Here is an 18,752-nt window from a genome sequence, read left to right on the forward strand (position 1 = left end):
TTGTGTGTGAATAGTTTTTTCTTTATAAATTCTTCATGTTAACATAAAATATTACTTGTTTCCTTATGAACTCTGCCTCCCCACTTTCCCCGCTTACAGTGTAAACTCTTTGAGGACAGGGACTTTGTCTCATTCAATACTGTATCTCTGGTGCCTAGCACAGTAGTTCGCACGTTGTAGGTGGGCAGTCAATATTTGTTGAATGAATAAGTGAATGTTATCTAGATCCTTAGCCCTTTTATCCACCTTGGCAATGCATTCCTTAACCATTAGTGTGCAAATTTATGCAGATTTCCATTGATATCTACACGTTAACTATGCACTGTATGTATTGCTGTAAAGTATTGGTGTAAATTTGAAAGCATGTGGATTAGACTTGTCTACAGATGGGCAGTTAGGTTAAATTTTGTGGTTCCTGTAATTTCTAGCAATAAGAAATTTGCATATGAGTGTCTGACCATACATGAAAAAAGTAAGCATAATATTTCTTTATCTAGGAAAGTCTGTTTTTGTGCTGTAAAAGAACCATTTCTGTACTCAACAGCTGGAGTTGGTGTAGGTTTTAAATTCATTAAATGGGCTCCTCCTTTCCCACCTGGGGGTAGATCAGCCCTTATTTTAAGGCTTCTTCTTCCAGGTCCCAAAGGTCATGTTGCTGTTGCCTTTGGAAAGAAAGGGAATTTGCAGCCAGTACATTATTAAGTGGTTGCTGACTGTGCGCATGCCCACACACACTTGAGCTGACATACGTATACCTGGAAGAGGACTCCTTCAAACTGAGGCTTTTATTTTGAATGAGGAGAATTCATTATTGAAATTTATTGGAAAAAAAATATATGTATGTATGTAAACCTTATTTCTAACTCTAAAGTTAATACATGCCCATTGTAGAATATTATGAAAATAAAGAAAATAATAACAGTTACCCATAATCCCACCACACAAATTACAACTCTTCTTAACATTTTCTCAAATTTTTTTCCACTCTCTTTTGATCGGTTTTTATGTAATTTTAGTAGTAATATTTATCATAAACTTCCCAAGCTATTTAAAATTCTATGTAAGCATCAATTTGAATAACCACATGATACTTGTCTTTATAGGTAGATATACCTCACTACTTAACCATTGTCTTAATACTGAGATTTAAGCTGTTTTCAGTGGGTTTTTTTCTTCAATTTTTGATAACACAAGTAACATTTTTGAGATTAATATATTTGTTCATAAGTTTTTATCTACCTTTATTATTGTCTACTGAAGTTAGATTCCTAGAAGTAGGATTACTGAATCAAAGGGAATGGCCATTTTTATAAGGTTCTTAAATACATACTGCAAATTCACATTCCAGAGAAGTTATACTAATTTACATTTTCACTGCAGAGTGTAGAAAGTAACTTTTCCTCCTTGTGAAAGAAGGGGAAAATGTACTTGTTGCTAAGCAAGAGTCAAAAATTACACAGAACTTGAAATATGTTCCCTTTTCTTTTTAAGACTGTGTTTTTTTAACATTGTCTCAGTGTAGTTTCTGTACCAGTGTTTTAACTTTTGGTATGGCTGGTATGGCCTAGAATGTTGCCCGAAAGAAAATAGTGTGGCTTTTAATATTAGTAGTAAATATTTTCATTATAGAATTTTCTGCTTTGTACAAGAAAGTCTCTATTAGTAGCTGTATATTGGATGGGAAGAGTCAAACAAGTCCATTATCTTCCTAAGGAAGAGCTAGTTTCTTGTAACTTTCTTCTAACTTTCTGTAGGTTTTAACCACCCCAGAAATTTTATCCCTCTCAGAGCCAGTGGGTTGGCTCACATATCCTATGAGTAAATACAAATACTTGCTTCATTTGAAAGCAAAACCAATACACCCCTTACTTATAAAGTGAGCTAAAACAAAAAGAAAAAGTAACATAAAAACCGAAGGAAGGTAGTAAGTAAAACATTTATCTTTCTGAAACAATTCAAATGGGGATAGGAAGTTGGTTTTAAATGGCTTAAAGGGGATTAGGGTTTTAAAGTTGGATAAGGAGTTTGGTGCTTTGGTTTAGGCACTGCATTGCTTTTAAAAGATTACTTCCATATTTGACAACAATTCTAACTGGAGATTATAAAGCAAATAGTCAATTTTAAAACACTACGGAAAACAAGAAGGTTTCCTTTTTGTTGTTGTTTGTTTATACAAAATGATTGCCTAGAGTTAACAGGCTGAGTCCTGAAGGCCTCATTTCATAACACTACTGAGGATCTATCACCAGGGAGAATCCAGAAGAGGTTGTTTAATGCACTTCATTGAGATTATCTGAGCTTTTCGGTTTAAATTACTTTGGGAAAAGTCTAGGTGCAAACGACTTCTTTGAAAGGTAAACATACTTAACCTCTTTTTAGAAAAAAAGGTTCAATTTAAGTTCTTTAAAATTCTTCAGTTAGTAACAGCAACCCTCATTAACTAAATTTGAGTATGAACTGAATAATGTGTAAAGATTAAATCTCTATACCTCAGTACGTGTTAATATAATTATATAACTGTTTTCATTATTTTACAATTATTTGAAAATGCAATTAAGTATTTTATTAGAAAGGCAAGGCCTGACAATTTTAGTAATTTGAAAAGTGAAAAGATATTATACACTATGTTGGTTATAAAATATAGTTAATGAAGTTTTAAAAATGAGATTCCTTATTCTGTTGCATCTGAGAAGCAGGTCATATTAAAATGGATCAGGAGTAGCATATCTTTTATGTATTAGCTGTGGATAAATAGTCAAAAGTTGCTTTAACATTTCTCCCCATCTTCCTCAGCTCCTTGACCTGTTTATGGTTTGGGATTGGTCTACTTACCTAGCTGATTACGGTCAGCCAGCTTCTAAGTACCTTCGGGTGAATCCAAACACAGCCCTTACTCTTTTGGAGAAGTGAGTATATTCCGCAGATGTTTTTGCATACCATTTTAGCATTTTGTGATTCAGTGATAATTGAAGAACTAGAAATTTTTATCAAAAGAGAAATGTCTATATGGAACTTAAAAGTTCAGTTCATTTTAATGATCAAAACGTAAGCCTCTTTCTTTCTCGCCTTCAGTGTTGTGTACTTTTATATGAGATTTGTTTATGTTGATACAGACAAAACATTTTTCCTATTGTATCCTCAATATCTGACCTAATTGGCTTTAGAAATATGTTTACTGCAGATAAGTGAGAATTGGAACTTTTTTTTTTTTTTAATACTGTAACACAGGAAAGAAAGTATTTTGTAAAACGTAGTTAGGGATTGGAATGTTTGCCACCAGTGCTGTCTAGATCCTACCATGATGGGCTTGGATTCTTTACAGGTAGAGAGGTGTGCGTTTCAAAAAAATGATATTTTAAAAACTGAAGTAACAGAACACTTACTGGTGCGTCTCGTCCAATTAAAAGTAAAACAAGTGTAGGTGTTACTTTTCCTTCTTTTATGTGGCAGGTTTTCTTTTCACTCTACCGTATTTCATTTTAAGCATCACTATTAAAATTTTCAATTTTTGAATTAAAAGTGTATATTATTTCCCCACATTTCAAAATATCTGTGGTGTATTTGATTTGAGAGGACATAAGGAACTGTTTTAAATAAATGTAAGCTTGTTTTACAATGCCATGAAACACCACTGAGGCAAACAAATTACTGCTTTAAATTTTCTAATATTATTTTTCCTTTCACCTTGTCTTGCTATGAGTGTGATTTGCAGAGTCCATAGAGGGTATGTATTTTAGCATACTTTATGGAATGATGTTAGAAAATAGTATCACGTAAGGAAACTTGCTTTAGATTTACATACTAATATTTTGTGTGGTTGCTTTCTCTGTAATTCTATTAGTAGTACCTATTTTCTTTGAAGTATATTTTTCAAGCATAGGATTAGTGTGAGATAATCCAGAGCATGCCAAGATACTTCACTTGTGACAGTATAGCTTTTAATTTCCTTTTCTAATCTTCTTCATTCACGTATATTCCTAGGATGAAGGATACTAGCAAAAAGAACAATATATTTGCTCAATTCAGGAAGAATGATCGAGACAAACAGAAGTTGATAGAGACAGTTGTGAAACAGCTGAGAAGTTTGGTGAATGGTATGTCCCAGCACACATAAACTTCACATTGCTTGCACTCAGTGACACCAAATCCATGGTGTCTCAACATTGATCTCTAACAGGCACTGGTCATGATACAGAAAGTTGTTTGCAGAATTCAAAAATACAGTAGAGAAAAGACACTGATGAGAGAGCTTAAACAAGAAAGAATTATAAATACCATTTGTATGGATTTTTAAATAGCTGAATAATATTTTATATATGGAAAACCTGGCATTAATTTTTTTTCACTTCTAGGGAAAAAAGGCAAAACTAATATATAAATCAGGTCAAAAATTGTCTATGAAACTGATTGTGTAAATACATTAGAAGAACTTATGCCTCTATGTATTAGTGTTTTTTCTACTTAGACTTGAATGATTTTTCTGTTTTGTTTTTTGTTTGTTTGTTTTCCAGTATCTGGTGTGGGAATGAAATTATGTCTGATCTTTCACTGTCATTTTCTGACTTTTAGCTTTAATTTTCACCTCAATATTATTTAAATAGACTAAAATTTCTAATTCTGCTGATTTCGAGGGAGGAACTATAAATCTTTAAAGGTCCCTGAAGTCAAACTTAATTTAACCCAATAAGAATTTGAATTATTTGTTCTACTTGGGTGGTTTAATTTAATCTGAATATGAAGAAAAGGAATTTGATTTTCTAAAGATGCAAGGTGTTTCTGTTCAGCAGGGTTAATATTTCTAACTATAGTGTTTGTAGCTGGCCCCATTTATTTGGTTTGGTTTGGTTTGGTTCAAGTTAGAAGGACAGAAACTAAGTGGGGCTAACCACTTCAGGTGCCGCTTGTGCTAGGAGAGATGTGTTCCTACACACAGAAGTTACCACAGGGGTCAGGTTACTTTCTTCAAAGAGCAGACCTCAGTACCGTGTCCTCACTGTGGAAACAAGCCAAACCAAATGAACTCTGGAAAACCTAAAATGAATGTACATTTTACTGTGTAAAGTACTGTGGTCCAGATGGTAATAACAATCTGATCCTTACTTTCTCTTCATTGTATTTATGCTGAATAATCCTTTTGCATTTTCAGGATTTATGCCTGTAAGAAACTTTTATTTGACTCTGTAAAATAAGTGCAAAGAATTATATGTACATTTCTTGATTTTGTGATTAAATATTAAAAAGGTTGAGCAAGTTGTTGGAAATTCAATGATACTGCATCTATTTAGAGCTTCCTGACTTAAAACAACTGCTTTCTTCAGAAGGGCTATTATTCCCTAGTTATTGGAATGGGAGTGTCACCAAAACAAAGAAAATAAGCCCTTATTCCCTTGACCGTCTCTTATCCTAAAGTATTTAACGTTTTAAAAAATATTACATGGAAAATATGGTAATTCCAGGGACAATACTATCTGGAAGTTACCAGAGGAGCCGTGAGCTGCTAGTTCTCTTTGAGGACTGGAATGTAGTGACCCTCCAGTGCCTTACCCAGCTCTCCAGGTCACCAGGGACGTCTCCCGGCTTGGGATGAGGCGTCCCCAGATTCGGAGAGACGCCTCCTTTGTACTGCTTGGAGCAGACCACTGTGGGTCCTCAGCGGTGATGGTCTTGAGGAGTTCGCTTTACTGTTCGCAGGAAAACAAGCACCCTGCACACACACACACCCCGCACCCCTCGGGTTGCGCTGTAGGGACTGGGACGCCCGAGTCCTGGGGCATTTCGGGTCCCACAAAAAGCCCCAAGAAGCAATCATGTAGACTGATGGGGTGGGAAGGATACGAAGCGGGAGGGGACAGTGAATTTGGTCCTCGAGTCCCGAAAGGCGCCGGGGGATATCTGCTCCTCGTGGGATTAGGGAGTTTCTGTGAAGCTTTGAGAAGCAGTGACACTATCATCTTTTGAAGGATTCTGGAAGTGGTAGATCAGAGACCTTGGAGGGGTGGGGATGTCGAGATTCTCAACCCCGGCCATCAGGGCTTGCGATGCCAAGGTAGGCATCGAAGACCGCAGTTTCCCTGAACCAGAAGCAGAGCAAAGGGGAGAACCCCCAGCCCTTTAGGCTTGGAGTGCCGGGAGGGGACGGGGCACCTGGAAGTTCGAGGGTGGGGATCCCAGAGAGAGCCCGCATTAGCTCCGTGCGCTTGGTCAGTCCACCCTCCGAGCTCCTGCTGGGAGCCGGGAGGTTCTTGGCGCGAAACTGCAGGCCCCGCCCGAGGATCTGCGCGGGGCACGGCCCCCGGCTTAGCCGTAGCGCCGCAGCGGCTGCCACTCCCCACTCCAACCCCTCGGAGAACGCGCCGCTGCCCACCGCCTCCAATCATTACTCTGCGTGGAGCGCTTTAAATATGCAGAGGCGGGTCACGTCATGTGAATCGGTATCAATCCGTAGGGAGGGAGCCAATATCTATATAAATGTGGCCTGGGTGGGCCGAAAAGGGTTAAAAGGCTGGAGAAGAGAGAGGTGGGCGGGGGTCTACAGTCCGGGTGCGCGCAGCCCTGGTTGGCAACACCGGTGAGTTGCTCCTTTCTTTGCCCTCCTTCGCTGCTTCTATCGAAGGAGTGCTGACCAGGGGAGGTGGGAGATGGGAGGTTCGAGCGGTCGCCAGGCAGCCGGCGCCCGCGCAAGGGGGTTGCGTTTTGGCCCGGGAGCCGTCGGACTCCGGGAAAAGTCCTGAGCGCGCGGGTCTCGATGAAGGCACGTTCCCTAAGGGCGCGTGGTCACTGCTGCCCTCCGCTGCCCGTCTGCTTTTAGAGCGAAGTCCTTGTCCGAGGTTGTAAATCTCGGTTTTGGTCCCCAAGCCCCAGGCCCTTTCCGGACAGAACAGGTGAACACTGCGCGCTGCCGGCGCCGCAGTTCCTGCGCCTCCTGCGCTCGGAGTGGCCTGGTCCCGGCAGGCTCGCCATGCTCCCCTGGGGGCTGAGCTGCCTGTCGGTGCTGGGGGCGGCGGGCACCGCTCTCCTGTGCGCGGGCCTGCTGCTCAGCCTGGCCCAGCACCTCTGGACCCTCCGCTGGACGCTGAGCCGGGACCGAGCCTCTGCCCTGCCCCTGCCCAAAGGTTCCATGGGCTGGCCCTTCTTCGGGGAAACGCTGCATTGGTTAGTTCAGGTGAGCAGTTCGTCGTTTCCGCACCCCAATATGGCCCCTTCTTCCCTATCCCTCGCTGGTTCTCAATGTTCCCAGGGTTCGTAGCCAGCCTCTTCCTGTCGCCCAGGGCCCCAGGGAGCATACACGGCCCTGACCTTTGCCCAGCTGCTCCCTCGAAGGGACCGTATGTCACTGGCGTACTCTCCAACGCAACTTAAGTACCGACAAAACGCGGGGGTGCACAGAGGGGTTCCAGGACCCTATGTCCTGCCACCATAGAATCAGGAGTCAGGAGCAAGTCTCAGCAGTGAGCTCTTTGGCGCTTGTGTCCCCATTCTGAGTCTCAGTTTCCTCATCTCACCAATGGGAACAGGAGCATATACATTACCGTAGGGTAGTCACGAGGCCCATTTGAGACTGTTTTGTAAAGAGTAAGGCGCCAGCCTAGAGCAGGAGGTTTTTAATCAAGCGGCAGTTGGGAGGCCTGGGCTAGATCCTCAGCTGAGGCCCAGCGGCCCCATCCCTCTTCGCTCCTGGCTCGCAGGGCTCGCGCTTCCACAGCTCCCGCCGGGAGCGCTACGGGACAGTGTTCAAGACGCACCTGCTGGGCAGGCCGGTGATCCGCGTGAGCGGCGCCGAGAACGTGCGCACAATCTTGCTGGGCGAGCACCGCCTTGTGCGCAGCCAGTGGCCGCAGAGCGCGCACATCCTACTGGGCTCGCACACACTGCTCGGCGCGGTTGGCGAGCCGCACCGGCAGCGGCGCAAGGTGAGCCTAAAACAGAAGGTGCCGTCGGGACGTCAGACCCGCGGTTTCAGAGAACCTACTGTGGGCCAGGCCGGGGCGAGGTGTTAGGGGTACACTGTGAACCTGGCCAGGGCCCCTGACTAACAAGTGGGTGCCATTGGGCCAGTCCCTTATGGGGGGGACTTTGGTTTATAAGGCCAGGACTGGGACTTAAAGGTCCTTTCACCTTCGATCTTATGCGATTCTGATACCAGAAGCGCTGGAAATTCAAACTTAGAGAGGGTTAGCGACGACTTCCTGGAGGAGGTGGCCCCTGTAGCCTGGATGGATGGGAGGGACTGTGTACATCAGAAAAGAACTAGAGGGAATGGCGAGAGCAAAACCCAACACATTTGGGTCCGGGTCTCTTAGAAGAGGAGACAGGCCGAAATTGGCCTTTTGGCTCCTATGGAGTCGTGGAGCAGAGGGAGCCGGACGGCTGCCAGGGCTGACCCCGCGCACTCCCCACAGATCCTGGCGCGAGTGTTTAACCGCGCGGCGCTGGAGCGCTACGTGCCTCGCCTGCAGGGGACGCTGCGGCGTGAGGTGCGCTCCTGGTGCGCGACCCGCGGGCCGGTCGCTGTCTATGAGGCCGCCAAAGCGCTCACCTTTCGCATGGCTGCGCGCATCCTACTGGGGCTGCGGCTGGACGAGGCGCAGTGCTCGGAGCTGGCCCGGACCTTCGAGCAGTTCGTGGAGAACCTCTTCTCGCTGCCCCTAGATGTGCCCTTCAGTGGCCTGCGCAAGGTACTGCCGCCCCTCCCCAAACCTTCCCTTTGGGGCTCCCTCGGTGTGCCACAGGCGTCACCTCTGCTGGGAGTTGGAGGCTCTGCACAGTGTGGGGAGGCGGCGTGGTGTGGCGGTGGGCGTCGGGGCTGGCCTCTGTCCTGACTCGCTGTGTGACCCGCGGCGGGCCACCCACCCTCTCTGGGTCACGCCTGAGGAATGGGCTCCAGCCTCAGCAGCCGCCGGCTTCCCCGACGTTGGGTCTTGGTGGCGGGCGCCCAGCCAGTCGTCTCAGCCCCTCCCCAGAGCGGCGCCTCCTGCCCTGGCCTCCAGCGCCTCTTTGGAAGCCCCGTGGCTGCGGAATGGATGGGAGCACTAGGGCCGCAGACACGCCCCCCCCCCCCCCCCCCCCCCCCCCCGACCCAGCCCGGCGCCAGCTGGAGAGGGGTGGGTACCGGCTCCCCGCCTGCGGCCCCAGGCCCACTAGTTTCCGGATCAGAGAACCATGGCCTCTTCAAACTTCAGAGCGATGGGCTGGGCCCAGAGAGCAACCGAACTGGGGCTTCTTATTGTGCTGATGCCCTGGTTTTCAGTCACCTGAATAAAAATAATAGTTATGTATAAACGTATATGCTATACGCGCTGATTGCCTTGGGTACATTTTCTGATTTAATCCTCTCGGTCTGCAAAATATTATTATTCTCATTTTATTGATGAAGAAACTGAAGCTCAGAGACGTTAAATGACTTACCCAAGATCACACAGCTAGTAGGGAGGGGGGCAGGATTTGAACCCCATCTCCCCTGACTAAAAAGCCCAAGTGCTCAAAATGCTTCCCCAGGCAGACGCTTTCGCTGTGCTTGCTCCCTGAACTCTGGAGGGCCACCCCAGCCCTCTTGCCTACCCCTTGCAAAGGCTAAATGTTTAGACTTCCAATAGTGTCCTTTAAGCCAGAGCTTTCCTGAGCGCATCAAGGTGTCCCTTCCTCTCTGCACTGGTGCCCACTGCCCCTGCCTGAGCCTTGTGCAGGGAAAGGACAATGGACTGACTCCCTGGCAGGGTTCTGTGCCAGACACGGACACTTGACAGCTGTGTGACTCTGGATAATGGCTTGACCTCTCTGAGCCTCAGCATCCTCCCATCAGGAGGACAGTAACTGTTTGCCTTGCCCCAGAGGGGGCTTGTGATCAAGAGAGAATGGTGTGTGGGGACAAATTCCTAAGCATTTATTGAGCCCCTTCTATGTGCCAGGCATGGAGCTAAGCTGGGAAACTTTTAACACCAGGATCTCAGCAGAGCCAGACCAGCACTGGGAAGATTTTGGGGGTAGGTGTCCAGGGCTGGTCCCCTCAGCCTTCCTGCCCCACCTCCCTTCTCTCCCTGCACATCAGGGCATCCGGGCACGGGACCAGCTGCATCGGCACCTGGAGGAGGCCATTGCAGAGAAGCTTCATGAAGACAAGGCTGCTGCGGAGCCAGGCGATGCCCTCGACGGGATCATACACAGCACTAGGGAGCTGGGCCACGAGCTCTCAGTGCAGGAGCTGAAGGTGGGTGGCGGGAGATTTCTCATCCCCTCCTTTGCATTTCTAGCAGGTCTCTACACACATGCTGCCTCCCTGGAGCAATGGAGCTGCATCCTGTTTGGGCCCACTTTGAGCCACAGGCACTCCTCAGGGTGAGGGGAAAGCGGAGACCTGGGTTCCGCTTATTGCTCAGCTGCACCCACTATCTCTGTGGCCTTGGGCCAGTCACCATCCCTTTCAGAGGAGAGTCCATGGCACGAATCCTAGGCCCTCCCTTACCGGTTCTGGCAGCAAACAGCTCTCCCCCTCCCCCACTTCTCTGTCACTCCATGCCTTTGCCTCTGCTGTCCCCCTGCCTATGAAGCTCTCTTCACCCCTTTTCTCTACAAACCTTAAGGGTTCAGGGCTAAATTCCACAGTCTCCTTGAAGCTCCCCTCTTCCTCCCCAAATCTACACTTCCATGAGCCACCTTGGCACCTGGCACCTCTCTACCTGTCTGTTGCCACTGCAGAATCTCCTGGAGAATTAGAGCCCCTCCCCATGTATGCATAGTGCACATACAGTGGAGGTAAGGAGGGAAGCTTTGGAGTGGTCCCTGGACCCACCTGCTCGAGAACCCAAAAAGGAATGGAGAGGTTGGGGGGCAGGGAAGTTAGAAATGGGAACACCTCAAGCCTTCCATAAGCAACTCCCATCCTTTCTCGGGGCCTCAATTTCCCACTTTCCACTAGCCAGCCACTGAAGGGTGGGGCTCACTCAGCCTGAGTTTCTTCTCTGAGAACGGGACTAATAATCTCTTTCCTGACTCCTGGGTGGTTGTGAAGTCTGGAAGAGTCAAAGGAGTTAGAAACAGATGAGCAGGGGGCTCTTGAGTCATGGGGGAGCCAGTGGATAGGAGCAGTTCTGGGCTGGGAAGGGGAGTAATATGGAAAGAAGTGGATGGTCCCTCAGCCTTGGCAGGGCTGGGGAGCTGGTGACAACACCCTCCAGGTTCTCAGGAAGGGACCCACTGGCCAGAAATCTTCAGTTCTGGCTGGCCAGGGAGGACCTTGGAGCCCCAAGGTCTCTGTCCCAGCTCCCCATCTTGTGCAGGGCAGGCAGTTAGCCTTGGATCAGGTCATTCATTCCACACATATTATTATCTACCTATTCAGTGCCAGGCTCCATGCTGGGCCTGGGGATACAGCAGTGAGCAAACTATAGCCCTTGCCCTCGAGGTGCGAGACGGGAGGGGTACATATTCATCCTATAATAACATCCATCAGTGTGTAAACACAAACTGGGTGCTGCAAGGAAGGAAGACAGCACACGGGGAGTTGGGAGGGCAGAGGCAGGCAGTGCACACCAGGAAGAGGTTTAGTCACTGGGACCACCGCTAAGCAGGAGGAGCCCGATGCTTGCGTTGGTGGGAGGCTGGCGCTGCTGCTGCTGCGGGTGCCTTGGTCAGTTCCACTGCCGTTACTGTCAGGGCGCCCAGCTGGGGTTGTCGGCAGCGCTGTAGGCAGCACTGCATGGTTAAGAGCGCTGGACTCCCAGCTCGGCTACTGGGACTGGTGACGGCAGGGACCTCGAGCACCTCTCAGAGCCTCAGTAAAACGGGCATTGTGCCGCACAGGATCGGGGTGAGTATCGAATGAGTTAATACACGTAAAGCGCTAAGAACAGTACACAAAGTGCCTGGCATTATCTTTGGGAACCTCCCACGGCAAGTGGATAGATCCTCCTCTTGCTCGTTGCTATCTGTGACTTCCCCAAGTGTCGGACTTGGGATTCAATCGACTCCAGGACCTGCACAGCTAGCCGCGCCACGGGAGCACCCGGCGCTCTGGCCTGTGCGCAACGGCAAATATGGGGCCCCTGCGCCTCAGTTAGGGGGCCACGAGGCCAAGAACCGGCTAATGGAGACTCAGCGCTCCCGGGCTGTCTTGCAGGAGTCAGCTGTGGAGCTCCTCTTCGCCGCCTTCTTCACCACGGCCAGTGCCAGCACGTCCCTCGTCCTGCTACTCCTGCAGCACCCGGCGGCCATCGCCAAGATCCGGCAGGAGCTGGCGGCGCAGGGGCTGGGGCGCGCGTGCGGCTGCGTGCCGGCGGCCTCAGGGGGCGGCGCTGGGCCCCCGGCCAACTGCAGCTGCGAGCCCGACCTCAGCCTGGCGGCGCTCGGCCGCCTGCGCTACGTCGGCTGCGTGGTCAAGGAGGTGCTGCGCCTCCTGCCGCCCGTGTCCGGGGGCTACCGGACAGCCCTGCGCACCTTCGAGCTCGACGTAAGTGCGCCGCGCCGCCCGCCCCGCCCCTGCCGCCGGCCGCGGGAAGGTGGGGTAGGGGTTAGGACCGAGCTGTCTGCTCTTCCCCTCTCCGGCCCTCCGCTTTCCCTCCTGGAAAATGGGCTGAATCCTCTTCCATTTCCCGGGAACCACGGTTGAGGCAGCAAAGCAAGGTTAGGGACCCCGTACACTTCAGCTTTTGGCAGTGGTCCGGGTGAATCAGTTAGAGCCGAGTTTTAGAATAAAAACATCCTTTTCTCCGCCCAGCACCCGCTTTTCAGCCAGTGAGGCTGGGTGGGGCACAGAGACCCCCACTATGTCCCGTACCCCATTTATCTGGCTCCCTCACAAGAAAAAGGGATTAATCATTGTTACCAGTCCTGGCCTCCGGCTGAGACCGGATTCCAGGGAAGCGGGCTAATTAAAGTATGGGGTATGATCAGGTTGGCATGAGCTGGACAATGAAAGTTAAGGTCTAGGACTGGCTCCATCTCTTTATGACCCTGGGCAGTTTCCTTCTCACTCTGGGCCTCAGTTTACTCTCTGGAAGGAAGCTGCCTTGGTCCCTTCCATCTTTGACTCCAGGTGGGGCCCGGCTGTGCTTCGCAGTGGCAGCATCGGGGGAGGGGAGCCCTAGCGCCGCTAAACTGAAGGTGTTTGCCTGAATGGCTGCCCCTGCATCCCCCCTACCACCAGCCCAGTCTCTGGGCGGCTCCAGGCAGAGTGGGCACCTCCTTCCCTGACCCTTACTTTAAGCTAAACAGCAGATGTCCCTAGTGCATTGCATACCAGGATCTGAGGACCCCTAAGGGAATGGGATTGTGCCCCTGAGTTGCTGTCATGGAAAGAAAGGGGGTCAGAGCCAGCAACTTCATCACAGACTGGTGTGAAGAAGAGACTGATCTCTAGCTGAATGAAACCAAAACATTTTGGGAGCTGGCATTTGAACTGGAACAGTGACGGGTTAGGATGGGGACAGCACATCACTGGGAGGGGATGGCCCAGACAAAGGTAGGTGGATTAGTGAGGGGTTTAGAAGTGTCGTGGATGCTGAATCTTGGAATTCAGACGTCATGCAAGCGCTGGGGTGCAAGACCTTAGAGAAACCGCAGGAGAAGGGCACTGGACCACCAGGGTGAATAGAGGCAGGGGTCTTAGCCATCCTCCAGGTTCCAGATGGGAAAACAGGCCTAGAGAGGAGAGGGAGAGCGCCTTGGTGATTCCAAGATCTGTTTGCCTGTGAGAGCCTCCTGAAGCTGTTCAGGCAAGGGAAGCAGGATGCTCGGGGCTGGTAGACATCTCAAAAGTGGATTAGCTGAAAAAGTTGGAGGTGCGCAAAGGGAACATGAAAGCTGCCTTCCAACAATTTAATTGTCATGTGCACCTTTTTAGAGTGTGGCTGCCTGATCTGAACATTACTGTTCAGCTGATGGGTGGCGAGGACAGAGAGGCAGTTTTCAGTTGAGTCCCAAGAAGAGCTGTAAAGTTGAGATGACCATAAAGGAGCTGTCGCTGGCATTGTTCTGACCCAGGCAACTGGTGGGCGCAGGACTAGAATTTACGTCTCCCGATCTAACGTGAGAACAAAAAAGACAAAAACAAAACAGTGAAACAAATAATAGAGCACATTTACTGACCACTAGTATATATGGCCAGACCCGTTATTTGAATCCGCACAAGATGGGCATTTTGTTCTCACTTTATCAGTTAAGAAACTGAGGCTCAGAGATTGAGCATTTAGCCCATCGTCACACAGCTCACCAGGGAAGGAGCTGATATGGGTATGCAGAGCGGTAGCTTCCGGGTTAGACGCGCCTCCCTGCTTGTTTTCGGAAGCTTGTTTGATATACCCCAGGTGGAGGATCGGTTCGGGCTGGGTTTCCGGGTACCTCGTGGTCAGGCGGGTCTCCTCACCTCCCCGCAGGGCTACCAAATCCCCAAGGGCTGGAACGTGATGTACAGCATCCGGGACACGCACGAGACGGCCGCGGTGTACCGCAGCCCACCTGAGGGCTTCGACCCAGAGCGCTTCGGCACTGAGGGCGAGGATGCTCGGGGCGCCGCCGGCCGCTTCCATTATATCCCGTTCGGCGGCGGTGCGCGCAGCTGTCTCGGCCAGGAGCTGGCGCAGACCGTGCTCCAGCTGCTCGCGGTGGAGCTGGTGCGCACGGCGCGCTGGGAGCTGGCCACGCCTGCCTTCCCCGCCATGCAGACCGTGCCCATCGTGCACCCGGTGGACGGTCTTCGGCTCTTTTTCCACCCGCTTGCGCCTTCGGCTGCGCAGGATGGGCGACGCCTCTGACCCGCTGCGCCGCGGAACCTGACTTGGCCAGTGGCAGCGGAGCACTTGCGGAGCCGCCCATCTGCCTTTCCCCAGTACCGGGTCGGGCGCACTCTCTAGTTCACCAAACGGTTACTGAATGCGGCTCTGTGCCGGACTCTGCGGGAGGAGACGCGCGAGCCACCGCCACCGCACTGGAGAAGTGCCCTGGCCAGTGGGAAGGTGCCTCCTGCCCTCCGCACGCACCCTGAGGAAGGAAAGGTGGTGGGCCAAGTCTTTAAAGCCCTTCCCAGGATTTCGAAGCAGGGATGGAGGGAACATCTCCACTGGAAGCCAAGCCCGGGAGGAGGCATGGATTGCAGGGCCGTGGGGAGGCTTGCTAGGGGAGGATTGGGCCGTAGAACAATGCGGGACCTGCAACGGTCGCGAGGAAGAGGGGACGCCGGGAGCGCATCTCTGGCCTGGCTTTGGGCCATAGGAAGACACCGAGAAGGCGCCCAACGGAAGGCCTTCAGGCAGCTGGCCTCCGCCAGGTGCGCCCTAGCCACTCTGCAGGTCTCGGCAGAAACCCAGAACGGTGGGCGCTTCCAGGGCTCTAAACAGGCTCAACACTGCCGGATTCTGCTGGCGATTTCTTAAAAGAAAAATTCCTAGTTCAAGAACACGTTTAATCTTTCCATTTATACAAGGGAGAATAGGCAAACAAGAGGACTCTTTAAGGCTGGATTATTTTCATGGGAGATTGAGACATAAAGACGTTCGAGGTATTTGTACCCAAAACAGAAGGACCAAGAAATAGTTTCCTGGCAATAGTTGGGTGAGGGGGGCTACAGCTTGGCTGGGCAGCTGCTCCCTGGTGGGAAAGTGGGATGAGGGGGGAGGGAGACTCAGGAAAGACCCCCTCCCCTTCCCCCAGAAGGACCTACCCTGCATATATCCAGAGAGAGACGAGGAACTGGAGCAGCCTGGGGTCCAGGCTGCTGGAACTTCTCTCTTGAGCATAGCTCCAGGGAGCTGGGCTGTGAATTATCTCCAGGGTAGTTGGCTGCAGGGACATCCTGGTTTACCGCTTCAACCACCTTTATTACAGGGGAGAAACTGAGGCGAGAGACTGGACCACTCAGCCAGTGCTCTCCTCCACCCCCATCACTTACTCCCTGCTCCAGCTCCCAGGCCTGTGGCTGCTGCGAAGCTCTTGGCCTTTTACCCTTTCAACGCGATCCCTAGATTGGCCTAAGGACTCTCTGGACCTTTCCAACACAGAAGTTCCCAACAGTGTTTAAATGTAAACCAAGAGCCTCCGGCGTCATTATTCCTAACAGCTCACTGTAACCTGCCACCCACCTTCGGACAGGCTGGGGGCAGTTGGACATGATGGGTGAGTCAGGAAAGTTGCCGCCAAGGCCTGAGCTGACCCCTTAATGAACCAGAAGAAAGCTGGTGCCCTCCTGACCTTACGCTTAAGGTGGATCCTGGGGCCAGAAGGAAAGGGGGAAGCAGCAGACACAGGCAGGGTTGGTAGCTCAGTGCAGTGGGCCCTTCCGAGCTCGGCTGACACCGCCATAACCCCCTCCAGGGCAATTCATCACCCACTGCTGACCACAGGCCCTGGCGCCAGGCCATGGGATCTGCAGGCAGGTGACAGAGCCACGGAGCCGGCAAGAAGTGGCGGATCTGGGGGCCTGCCCTCAGGGCGCTCCTGAGGCTGCAGAGACAACATCTTGGCCTGAGAAACTCCACTAGGCTGAGGTGGTGGGAGGACCAGGGCTTGGGGCTGAATCTGACTTGGGGAGAGAGACTGGGGGAGGGGGCTCTCAGAAGCCCAGACTTAGCTGGTTCCGAGAGACCTGGTTTACCTGCTGGTGGTCTGCACCAACTATAAGCCCCTGTAGGGGCAGCTCCAATTTTGCTCTAATTTCCCATTGATACTTCATTCTCAGGAATTTCCAAGAAAATCTGAGCTCTTGCTTTGGTAGCTCTTGATTCTCTGAGGAAGGAGCAGATGTGGTTCTTGCCCTCCTGGACTTGGTGTGCTCACCAAGGAGGTAGACAGTAAATAAACTCACAGACAACAGCAAGAACATGTCTGATGATGATAGTGCCGTGGAGAAAATAAAACAGGCCTGCAATGCACAGTGCCGGGCAGGCTGGGGCCTGGGAAGACTTCCCTGGGGTGACATTCGACTTTGGAAGGAACCAGCAAGCGGTGAGCTGGGAAAGAGGCACCCCAAGCAGAGGGAACAGCAGGTATAGAACCCTGGGAGGGGGATGAATGCTCAAGACAAGGGAAGAAGGGGTTGGAAGAAAGGTGGAAGGCGGTGCTTCAGCTGCCTGGGCTCCCCTGACCCCAGTCAGGAACTCGCTCCCCACCCCGCAACCCTTAGCAACAGGCTGTTTTGCAGACATCTTGGAAACATTTGATTTTCCAGTGAACCCTCTCCCCACCTACTGCCACCCACGAAAGTTCGGCAAGGGATCTAGATCAAAGTTCTTATTGGGCTGGTAATTTATGGGCCCCTTCCCCTCTTCAAGATGTTCTTTAATGATCCTCACTATCCCATTTAATCCTTTCCTGCCGATCGCCCCCTCGGGTCTCGATGGGCAGGTAGATTAAAACATTTTTCCCCCTTGTGGCGATTTCCAGCGCGCAGGCCCCGCTCATCTTGTGACCCGGCGCGCGCTGAACTTGGCGAGATGGCCCTGCAGAGTTCACTCGGATGTCACGGTCCGGCCTGCAGGGGTCACAGGCGGGTCAGGCCGGAGGATTGGGACTGGGCCCCAGGTCACGCCCCCCGCGCGCCAGCTTTGCTCACCGGCCGGAGGCACTGTCCAGAAAGGGGCGGGCCCGGGATTTCTGAGAATTACCTCCAGCGCGGTCTCGACCCGGTTCCAGCCGGTGCCCCCGAAGTCGTCTGTCACTGTTTACAGTTGTGAAATCGTTAGAAGAAATAACAGTGGGAGAGACCCTTCCCTAGAGCCTCTGAAACGCCAAGTAGGTTTACGGAGAAACGCCGACTCTCCGAAACACATCCAGGGGCGACCCAGGCTAGGAGCGTTTCGGCGAGTGTGCGATCCCTGCGACTCCGCAGACACTTCCCGACCCGCCGGGTTCGGGGACCACCGCGGGAGGGCCGCGTATTTAACAGCTGTCAGGATCAAAGTATATTCCATCCCCAAGGGACACTTTCCAATGAGTGAGGCATGCTCCTGGGAGAGCCGGCTCTTCAGTTTTAAACAAACATATCATTGCTTCGTTTTAGGCGCGACTGGAGGGTTCATCACTCAAATCAAAGGGGGCGTGTGGCCCTGACTGGTCCGAGGCAGTTTGGACCCAGTCCCACTGGCTCGACCAGGCAGGAAGCAGGGAGCGCACGTGCGCTTCCCGCAGTGTCCGAGCTCCAGGCATTGGCTGCAGGAGCAGCCGACGGTATAGCTGGGCGAAGGCCAGAAGACTCACTTCCCTGTACGGATTCCCTCAACACTCTTATCAGCGGCCGGCAGAGGCCTGAGTTTAGGGCCCAATCCCCCTCTCGCCTGGGTGGCTTTCTGCCCGGTGGGAGCTGGGAGAGCAGAGGATGGCTCCAGTGCCCAGAGCCCAGGTCACCTTGGTAACGTAGCCTAGCGTGCCTGGAGCTGGGAAGAGTATTTGCAACCAGGAGCCCCTTTTGGAAACTCACAGCTTCCCCGTGGTGTAGACAGGCCGGGAATGATCACCTCCATATTAAGGAGGAGGAAACAGGCGCAAGGATGTGCGGTAACTTGCCCAAGGTCACTCAAGTAGAGATGGAGCTGGGACTCACAGCCCAGACTCCGGGCTTTCCATCCATCCTCCATCTCGGTGTCCTTATCCTGCCAGGGCTAAAGACCCTCTTCCCCTCTGCCTAGCTGGAGCTGCTAACCCCAGGGCCCTCGGAATCCGGCCGGCTGTGGCAGGATCGCAGAGCTCCGGTTGCCGCCGAGCCGCGGATGAATTGTCACCGCGGTCCCCCACTGGGGAGTCAGAGTTAGGGCTTAGACTTGTGCAGGGCT

The 18,752-nt window shown here is 51.3% G+C and overlaps 2 protein-coding genes and 1 pseudogene across 8 annotated transcripts in view; all 3 read left to right on the forward strand.

Moving 5' to 3' along the window:
* EXOC6 (exocyst complex component 6) overlaps positions 1-5,266 on the forward strand; it is a 194,842-nt gene extending 189,576 nt beyond the window's left edge. For 6 of the 7 annotated variants that reach the window (XM_027112059.1, XM_027112058.1, XM_027112060.1 and 3 more), the window contains 2 exons: positions 2,794-2,906; positions 3,982-5,266. In XM_027112059.1, coding sequence (XP_026967860.1) covers positions 2,794-2,906; positions 3,982-4,114 — 246 coding nt within the window. In that variant the 3' untranslated portion in view covers positions 4,115-5,266. Of the gene's footprint in view, positions 1-2,793; positions 2,907-3,981 lie in introns of those variants that run through there. The other variant, XM_027112065.1, reaches the window with a different exon arrangement.
* Positions 5,267-6,038: 772 nt separating this feature from the next.
* On the forward strand, positions 6,039-8,020 carry LOC113623596 (cytochrome P450 26C1 pseudogene; annotated as a pseudogene).
* A 5-nt stretch (positions 8,021-8,025) lies between these two features.
* On the forward strand, positions 8,026-16,920 carry CYP26C1 (cytochrome P450 family 26 subfamily C member 1). Its single transcript, XM_027112066.1, has 4 exons — positions 8,026-8,675; positions 10,046-10,204; positions 12,113-12,442; positions 14,367-16,920. Exons 1-4 carry the CDS (start codon positions 8,337-8,339, stop codon positions 14,742-14,744), a joined length of 1,206 nt encoding a protein of 401 aa, XP_026967867.1. The 5' UTR covers positions 8,026-8,336; the 3' UTR covers positions 14,745-16,920.
* Positions 16,921-18,752: the final 1,832 nt, after the last annotated feature.

Source organism: Aethalodelphis obliquidens, unplaced genomic scaffold (assembly GCF_003676395.1).
Source record: "Aethalodelphis obliquidens isolate GAN/ISIS:26980383/991018 unplaced genomic scaffold, ASM367639v1 scaffold11, whole genome shotgun sequence".
Lineage (NCBI taxonomy): Eukaryota > Metazoa > Chordata > Mammalia > Artiodactyla > Delphinidae > Aethalodelphis > Aethalodelphis obliquidens.